The following is a 9,043-nucleotide window of genomic DNA, read 5'->3' as shown; positions in this document are numbered from 1 at the left end:
AGGTGCTGAGCACGAGAATGAGATCTGGATGTTAAGGGGGCGTGGAAGTCCAGGAGACTGCTCAGGGACTGGTTGTAGAAATCTATGAGGTCAGCAACAGACAGGGAGCTGGTAGGTTCAGAGGATAGAAATTTAAGGTTCAGGGCCAGGGCATCTGCATTGATGTTCTTCAGATTTCTGAAATGGATCTGACGTTTTGGTTTGATATGGGGGGAGAGAAAGAGCAGCTCCATTGACAGTACTTTATGGTCCGAGATACCAAGATCATATACCTGTAGATTACTGATGGGGGCGAAGTTTGAAATGACCAAGTCAAGTGTGTGACCCCTGGAATGTGGGGGGACATTAACATGTTGTTGTAGGTTGAGGGAATCTAGCAGCTCTAGGAAATCAGCAGTGAGAACCTGTGGGATTATCAACATGGATGCAATGAATGTGTGTTATGTGATTCGCGCCCTGTGTTTTCTGGCGTAGGCTCCAGGGTCACTGTGACCGTGTAAGATACTGGGTAAGTAACTATGGATGTATTGATAGAAGCTAATTGCCGTGACGCGCGCCCCCAATAGTATAATTCATTTCTAAGCTGCAACTTCGACAGTTCTGGAGTCTTGGTACTTGTTCCATTTACTCTTTACATCTGCATTACATTTCTCATATTGATCTCTATTTTTTTACATCCGCAAAAAGAAAAATTCGCCACAATTAAACTGATTAAACGTTTTCATAGATCCCACTGATTTCTCAAAACTGCCGTTGAGCCTTTCCGTCCCGACGGTGCTGCTAACGCTATGCCCGTAAAAAAAAAAAAACTGTTCCGGGATCTGTTGTATTAGTCGCCTCCGAGTGTGTAAGAGAAGTGTATGCAGAAGTGCACCGATCCCAGGTCGGTCACTAAAGGCGCTTAGTTACCGGCGCCGCCGTGTCGGCCGAACACAAAGCAAATCCCAGAATGCACTTCGTGGGCGCTATTGAAAAGCCACTTTCTGCGCGGTGCAGCCGCCATTTTAGCGGTGGAGATCCTAGGGACAGCCTCCTTCGCTTACACTGGTGAAACGTGAAAAAAACAAAGCGGGCTTTTCCGTTCGGTGATTGCCGATTATAAACCCTCAAGAAATCCCGCGAAGGTGCCGTGTGCGTCCCCCGCCGGTTGTGAAGGACTCGTCCATTTTATCGTTTCAGGAAGATAACTGCGTCAAGATGTCGGCTGAAGCAGCGGCTGAGAAACCGGGCCCTGCGAGGTGAGCTTTGCCGGTTGCAGCAGAGCAGGCCTTAAGGCCCTTATAATCTGCGGTGTGCAGAAGGGGAGCCATAATCACGATCCATACGTGCCCTAATATCGCATCCTCGGCCCCCGTTGTGTTTTTAGCTTGCTAGCTTGATTCTGATCGGTGCTTTGGGGTATTATAATCGGTTACGCGTGCAGCCAGTGACGCCCTACTTGCGTTGTATAGTATTCCAATGTATGTTTGCGGTCATTCTCTTTGTGCTTTTAAAGTAGCGGCAGTATGATGGGGGTGGGGGACGTCGCTATGTGTCGTTAGACTGGGTCTGGGCGTCTACCTACAGTCCACGAGTCTGAAACCCTATCTCCTCACAGTGGGATGAACGGGAAGGCGGTTAACGAGACACGGAAGGAGCGGCCCCAGAAGCGGGGCGGCGGCCGCTTCGAGCCCTATGGGAACCCATCCAAGAGATACCGGGTGTTCGTCAGCAACATCCCCTTTGACGTGAAGTGGCAGGCGCTCAAAGACCTAATGAAGGAGAAAGGTAACGTGACCTGGACGATCGGTTGCAAGTAGAGGCTCGTTTAGAGGAGCCCAGCAAGCCTCCGGTTTGCCAGGAGGTGGATACAGACCCCGTGGAGGCAGCGGGGGGGATTGAATGCTGTTCACTCTAGAGGAAAGGTTTTTGGGGTGCTCCTCTGAAGCAGAGCGAGCTTTTCAGGTCTTCCATCGCTCAGCATCTCGTACTTGATCATCCTCTTTGCCTTTAAGGCTTGTGAGAAGGGGGGTCTTTAGTGTGAATGATTCAGTTGCTTAAATTGGACTGCATGTACCTTGCTGGTGGAAATCTCCATTCTTCTCAAAGTCGAAATTTCGGATGTGAGGTTGCAACGCTAACCCACTGCTGGATGCGGTGTTTCGATTTGTCTCCTTCAGATCCATGCGGAGGAGGAATCTCATAGGCGCCACCCGGTGCTCGATTCTGTTACGTTTCCGTGCCGACTTGGATGAGTCGGGAATGGGCTTAACTTGCAGTTTTGCTTTCGGTTCCTCGGCTCTCTGGTCATGTAGTATCACCCCCTCCAGCAGATGCTGTTCGATTCTGAGTCACCTTGGCCGTCTATTTGCAGTTCTGATTTTGAACAGAATCTCAAACGTAAAGAATGCTGGTTGAATCAGTCTCATTTGGCTCTCAGTGTAAGTTCTCATTAATGGGTGCTCGTTAAGATCGAAGAAGCTTCCTGAGCTTAACGTGGGGACTCTCGCAGTTGACATCGAATGCTGTTCAGAATGGTGTAATGTGCTGAGTGTGGAGCGTGCCGACCCTGCGTTGATTGTCATGATTCTTTGTAGGACTAAATTGCGTTCTCTCTTTTTAGGTTTGCCACAGCGAATGTGGTTACTGGCTGATGCCACCGCAGAGCTGTTCCTCAGTGACATTGGACATGTTAGGGCTGTTTGGGGTACAGGTCTACAAAGTTTAGCTGCTTCTTAAACTTGTCCTTGTTTCAACCTTTGGGTTGGTCCGAGTCCAGATCCCTTTACATTGCTGGATAATTTTCAGGGTTTTGGCTGTGGTTTGGCAATGATCTGTGTAGAGTCCTGCACTTGAAACAAACAAGCTGTTGGCTGGACTAATCGTTGTGCGTTTTTGTCTTCCACTCGTCTGAGTGGACAGGTCAAAAGGTTAACTTCTCTGATGACCGTCCAAGTGGCCACGGTGTTCGAATTGCTTCCAGTTGATATTTCCTCGCATGCTGGAGTAGCTCGGATATTTACAGAGTACAGGCTGGATGAGAACTCAACCTGGTTTCCTGTAGTAGTTTACCACTTGGCCGTGGTTCCTAGTCTTGTGGGCGGGAGTCTCACATTCAAATGGTGGTGGATGACGGACTCGTTTGGAAGAGCAGAGTTCCGAATGGTCTGCTTAAATTTTTCCACTTTGAACAATGCTTTGGGGTTGTTACTCAAGGGCATGTTAAGGAGTCTTTTAACCAAACAAGCCTGCTCTTTGTAGACCTGTACCGGCAGTGTTGTGTAGCTGAGGTGCAGTGGGGAGGTCTGGAAAGTCCAGCCGCGCTTGCTGTCACCGCCCGGCTGTCGATGTCTGATCTAAACCCCACTGTTCTCTTGGCTTCTCTCCCTTGGTGTTTGTCGTCTGGAATCTGATTTGTAGTGGGTGAGGTAACATACGTGGAACACTTAATGGACGCAGAAGGCAAGTCGAGGGTAAGTGCCAGAGACGAACATCCTGTTCGCAAGCTTGAGTTTTCTTTTACCATCATATTTGTGGGTGATCATACCTGCAGAGATCTGGAGTGAGACTTGTGGGGGATCCTTGGTAGACCCACTTTCCCTTGGCAGAATACGCTTCCGCTATGTCCCTTAACGAATAACGTCATGGAGGTTTTCCATTTGAGGGTGTAGCTCTGATTTGCTGTCCCACGTAACCCGTGAGCCTGCCAGTGGGCACTGGGTTCCTGCTCGTTTGTCGGGTTTCTTTACGGGGACCAAATGGGCTCTGAAGTGCCAGTTAGTTTACTGGCTTTGCCAAATGGTGTTACTGTTGCCACTGAGTCGTGCAGTAAAATGAAAGCATGCTCTGGCTTAGCAATGTTCATGCTTTCCATGAGACCTGCCCATGCTGTGGTACATATGGTGCTAGTAGGGTGTGCTAGTCAGTGAGCATTTGTAATGAGTCAGGCTGAGGTTGTTTGGACAGTGGCTGAGATAACTGGGGGATATTACTTTGGAACCGTCAAAGCAGATGTTTAATTTCAGTTAATGTGCATGAATGACTTGTAAATGTCTTCCATTTTGTATGAGATTTCTGTATCTAATAAAGCTCTTTTTTCTTTCATTGCTCATTATTGATGTCTTCAATGAAATCAAGGGCTGTGCGTAAGTATGCTTATTTCTGGTGTGTCTCACATGTTGTGCTGCCTTTTTTTGAGAGCTGTGTGTGACTGACTGTGTTCTGAAACAGGGTTGTTGAGTTCAGGACTGAGGAGCTGATGAAGAAGGCTGTGGAGAAGGTCAACAAGCATGTCTTAAATGGAAGGCCTCTCAAAGTGAAAGAGGTGGGGCTTGATGACCACTGGTTAGTCACAGCCAATTCCGGGCCCTGTTTCTGAATGTCTTGTTGTAATGCTGGTCTTAACACCCAGTCTCTCTCTGCAGGATGTGGATGGTGAATTTGCACGGAGAGCAGCCCAACGGGCTCAGGGAGGGGGCCCTCCTGGTGGCATCGGGATGGGTGTGGGAGGCATGGGTATGGGGCCCGGTGCCCCACCTATGGTTAACATTCCCCCCAGTCTCCTGAACAATCCCAACATCCCCAACGAGATCATCCACGGACTTCAGGCTGGAAAGATAGGCAGCACAGTTTTCGTGGCCAATGTAAGACGTCAAAGGCCAATGAGCTTGGTTCTGCAAGCCGAAGGTCTTAGTATGTGCTGAGTCTTTGCTTTGTGTTTGCAGCTGGATTACAAGGTGGGCTGGAAGAAGTTGAAGGAGGTGTTTAGCATGGCCGGGGTTGTGGTGCGTGCAGATATCCTGGAGGACAAGGATGGCAAAAGCCGAGGGATGGGCACCATAACGTTTGAGATGCCCATAGAGGCCGTGCAGGCAGTCTGTATCCTTTGTGGAAGATGTGTGGTGCCGTGAATGTTTCCTGTGTTTGGATTTGCATATGCCGTGTTCACCGTAGCCTTAAGTGTGACCCTTGACCGGTTCCTCAGCCATGTTCAACGGCCAGCTGCTGTTCAACAGGGTCATGCATGTGAAGCTGGTAAGTTGTCGGGTCTCCTGAAGAGACACCACCACCCACACTGATACAAATTCTTTACGTTCTGCTGCTCCTGTTTCAGGATGAGAAGTCCCTGCCCAAGGATGATTTTGTCCCCCAGGAGAGACCCCCCGCTCTTCCCCGTGAGTTTCATCTGCATTTATTTATTTTTGTAGCTGTTCAGAACTATTTGTTGACTGACTTCCTCCCTGCAGGTGGGCTCAGTGGTATTGGTCTGGGTTTGGGACCGGGCGGGCAGCCCATTGATGCCAACCAGCTGAATCGAGGGGGCAGTGCTACAGGGATGGGGTCCATGGGCCCTGGAGGTAACGCTGTCTTGGTCATTGGGCTGTCCGGTCGAAGGTTGCTGTTTGCTGTGTGCTGATCACCTTTGTCTTGTAGGAATGGATGGGATGGCCTTTGGTGGTATGGGCAGAATGGGAGGTATGTAATCAGCCTGTGATGTCATAATGGCCCCCATCCGTCTTGGCATATGAAAATAACATCACCTGGGCTTTTTTTTAAGGAATGGACAACTTTGGGGGAGGAATGAACAACATGGACAGATTTGGACCCTCTGGAATGGGGCGGATGAATGGTGAGCAGGATGCTCCTGTCCAGTAGTTTCCCCTGCAAATTCAGCCCCTCTGTGTTGGCTGGGCAGCTGTTCTGAATGAGTTTCAACTTCAGGCCAGTAGTGAATGTGCATGTCTTCTCTCTATCGCCAGACATGGACCGTGGAATCGGTAGTGGATTTGACCGTGATTTTGGCCGAAACGAGATGGGAATGGCTCGCAATAACTTCAGTGAGTCCTTTGACAGAGGAATGGGTAGGTATTGAGGTGTATTTATACACATGCATGTACTGGGCCTGTGGTTGGATGGCGACGGTTTGACACTCTAATGTTCACTGCATATTACTGGGGTCTCCTGACGTGTGGTTCTGTCTGCCTTTCAGGTAACTCCATGGGTATGGACCGCATGGGCACTAACATGGACCGCATGGGCTCCGGGATGGACCGCATGCCAGGGATGGACCGCATGGGCATGGACAGGGTGTCTGATATGGACAGGATGGGTTCTGGCTTTGACCGAATGGGATCTGGCCTTGACCGTCTAGGGCCTGGTATGGATCGGATGGGATCTGGCCTGGACCGTATGACCTCAAATGTGGACCGCATGGGTCCGGGTGGGTTTGACCGGATGGGCCCATCCAACATGGACCGCATGAGTGGGGGGATGGACTTCATGTCTCCAATGGGCATGGATCGGATGGGCTCCAACCTGGACAGGATGGGCTCCAACTTTGACCGCATGGGTTCCACTGGCATCGACCGCTTCCCCAGCACTGGGATGGACCGGATGGGCTCCTCTGGCGTCGGGGGCCAGTTCGACCGACCTTCAGACCTGGATCGGGGTGGCTTCAGTAACCCCTTTGGAGGAGTTGGGGGTGGAGGGCCAGGTGCTGGGGCCAACGCTAGGAAGAGCTGCCAGATCTTTGTCAGAAATGTGAGTGATAACAACTTGTGGGCGCAAGATTTGGTCAGTGTTCAGTTTGATAGCTTAAGGCTGATTTAACCTTCCGTGTAGAGGCTGTGCCATAGGGTGCACTGCTGTGCATCCACTGATGGCAAAGATTCTGCATAGAAATAGATATGAATACGTGTAAATAAGCCTTTAGTCTCTTTCCACTTTGGCCATTTCTGCTTGAGTGTTTCCTTCACTAGCCTGTATTACCAGGCCTAGATATCATGCTAAATACTTTTCTTCGTGTTGAAATTGAGGTTTGGGTGGAGCCCCTGTCTGACCTTTGCATTTTCTCCACAGCTTCCCTTTGACTTCACCTGGAAGATGCTGAAGGACGCCTTCAGTGCGTGCGGTAAGGCTGCCGACGTGCTTATTCACTCCAGTCCGCCTGCCTTGAGGGCACGCGGCCCAGAGGTGACATGACGCTCTTGTGCCCGCAGGTCACGTGCAATTCGCGGACATCAAGGTGGAGAATGGCAAGTCCAAGGGCTGCGGGGTGGTGCGCTTCGAGAACCCGGAGACTGCCGAGCGGGCCTGCCGCACCATGAACGGGTACCGGCTGAACGGGAGGGAGATCGACGTGAGAATCGACAGAAATGCATAAGCCTGACCCTGCTCCCCCATGATTTAGTTTGGTTGTGTGAGTACTCTGCACTTGGTGTAACTTGCCTCCAATTTTAGTGACCAAATATTTTTTTTTTTAAATGCTTTTGATTTCAACGCCACCTTCTCTGAGGTGTTTTGATAAATTCCAGTGTTTGAGACTTCATCCTGTTCTTAAGTTCGTACCTGGCATTAGAAGACGTGCAAGCTCTCTTTGAATAAATACCATTTGATTAAAGCGATTCTGGTGGGTGTGTTTTGTGCCTCTAGCTCAGAATCTGAATGTGGCTAATGCTGGATTGTTAGGGTGAACGGTCTGCCTGCCAAGCTGGGAAGAAACTCCTTCGGAAGGTGAATGTCTCCTGGGCTGTGCCACCTTTATGTGCTGCGCTGTTCAGAAAATCTCCTGACAGCCGCATGGTGCCGTTTCTCCCGGTCCGTGCAGGTGGGGTGTGCTGGATCGACACCCCTTGAAAGACTCCTTCATTCCGCACAACTTCATTTCCAAGTCCCTGTTAAAATTTCACTTTCCCTCTTCATGAATTCATGAAACTGGCAGTACTGGGAATAAATTGGATGTTTCTGGTTGTCCTTAAACCTGAGAATCATGTTTGTTTGGTTTGCACCCCCAGAAGGATCTGGCTGATCACCATTTTCACATATTTGGCTTCATTTATCAGCAAGGCTTTTTTTCTGAGATGTAATTAGTGCGGCCTTGAAGTTAATGCACAGAGCTGTGTACCCCTCATATAGTAAACTTTAACGCGACTTTTGTCATTTCTACGCAGTACCAGATCACATCGTGAATCCCTGTCAAATTATAGCAATCGATCTGTGTGCGATTAGCGTGCGTCAGAACGGAAGGCTATACCTGCTATTCTCCATGTGGGCACTAGGGGGAGTAATGAGGCCGTCGTGAAATGTGTTGGAGATTCCATAACCAAAAATCAGGTTTCTGAGCGCTTGAGACAATTCGGAGAAGTTTCAGTCTTTCGAGACTTTGCTTCACAATGATATCTAGTGGTCAAATAGTGTTACATATACGCAATTTTGGAGAAACGTACAAAAAATGACTGTGGTATTAGCAAAGCTATAATAAACCGATTTAATGTCAGTACATTCGTTTGGGTATTACATATGTAATAACTGCACAGTGACAGATTTCTACATTTTAATTATCTTACACAAAAAATGCCTATATGTGTAAATATTATTTGTAGGGAGACTGCTTGTGCTTTGCGACTCTGAAAGGACTTGTTTTTATTAAAATCTGTTCAAAACGTCTGAAAGACAGTATAACAGGATGAAGTCCCGTTGGGCATGGATACGTAAGTTTATTATGATGTGAACTTCAAGATAACGTTCGGATATATGAGCATAGCAATGGTTTCCCGACCTTTCGTATTGCGGTTACGAGTTTGCCAACACTAGATTTCCAGAAAGAAAAGATTTATCGATGGGAAAGCTGGGGTCGGAGTAAAACTGGTGTAGGATTAGCGTCTTATCTGTTCAGAGAGAGCAAACAAAATGTCGGCGTTGCTGTTGCTAAATTGGTTGATACATCGGTTAAAATTCTCAAGTTCAGCAAAAACCAGGCAATGTCTCGCTTCTCCAGTGCCCTGAAATCAAAAGTAATACGTTTAAATCATCGGCCACTTAAGTATAAGATTAAGATCCAGACTTTAGACTAAATATGAATATATTTTATTAAGGACCGCTTTTAAACAGGCAAGATAATTAGGGCAGTGATTGAGCATAGCGCCTGTTTCGAAACTCCAGTTAACAAACGGCTGCTTCGCCTGCATGGTCTCATGCGAAGATGATGGAATCGCTCTTCAGAATCTCCGGGACCAATCCCGTGCCCTGCTGGGATTCCTTCCTAAACTGGTTTGAGGGTTCCCAG

The 9,043-nt window shown here is 48.6% G+C and overlaps 1 protein-coding gene across 2 annotated transcripts; it reads left to right on the top strand.

Annotated features, from left to right (window-relative positions):
- Window positions 1-1,095: 1,095 nt before the first annotated feature.
- On the top strand, window positions 1,096-7,378 carry hnrnpm (heterogeneous nuclear ribonucleoprotein M). 2 transcript variants are annotated; one of them, XM_048989233.1, is made up of 16 exons: window positions 1,096-1,238; window positions 1,598-1,767; window positions 3,400-3,452; window positions 4,117-4,124; window positions 4,210-4,303; window positions 4,404-4,622; window positions 4,704-4,857; window positions 4,964-5,013; window positions 5,093-5,153; window positions 5,226-5,336; window positions 5,413-5,454; window positions 5,537-5,608; window positions 5,739-5,840; window positions 5,969-6,519; window positions 6,838-6,889; window positions 6,978-7,378. In XM_048989233.1, exons 1-16 carry the CDS (start codon window positions 1,198-1,200, stop codon window positions 7,139-7,141), a joined length of 1,944 nt encoding a protein of 647 aa, XP_048845190.1. In that variant the 5' UTR covers window positions 1,096-1,197; the 3' UTR covers window positions 7,142-7,378. The 2 variants fall into 2 exon arrangements, with proteins under 2 accessions (XP_048845190.1, XP_048845189.1); XM_048989232.1 differs by lacking the exons at window positions 1,096-1,238; window positions 3,400-3,452; window positions 4,117-4,124 and having other exon boundaries at window positions 1,628-1,767.
- The last annotated feature ends 1,665 nt before the right edge of the window (window positions 7,379-9,043 follow it).

This window comes from Brienomyrus brachyistius, chromosome 21 (genome assembly GCF_023856365.1).
Source record: "Brienomyrus brachyistius isolate T26 chromosome 21, BBRACH_0.4, whole genome shotgun sequence".
NCBI classification, from domain to species: domain Eukaryota; kingdom Metazoa; phylum Chordata; class Actinopteri; order Osteoglossiformes; family Mormyridae; genus Brienomyrus; species Brienomyrus brachyistius.
The sequence above is the reverse complement of the archived record's forward strand: the minus strand, read 5'-3'. Positions and strand labels throughout refer to the sequence as shown.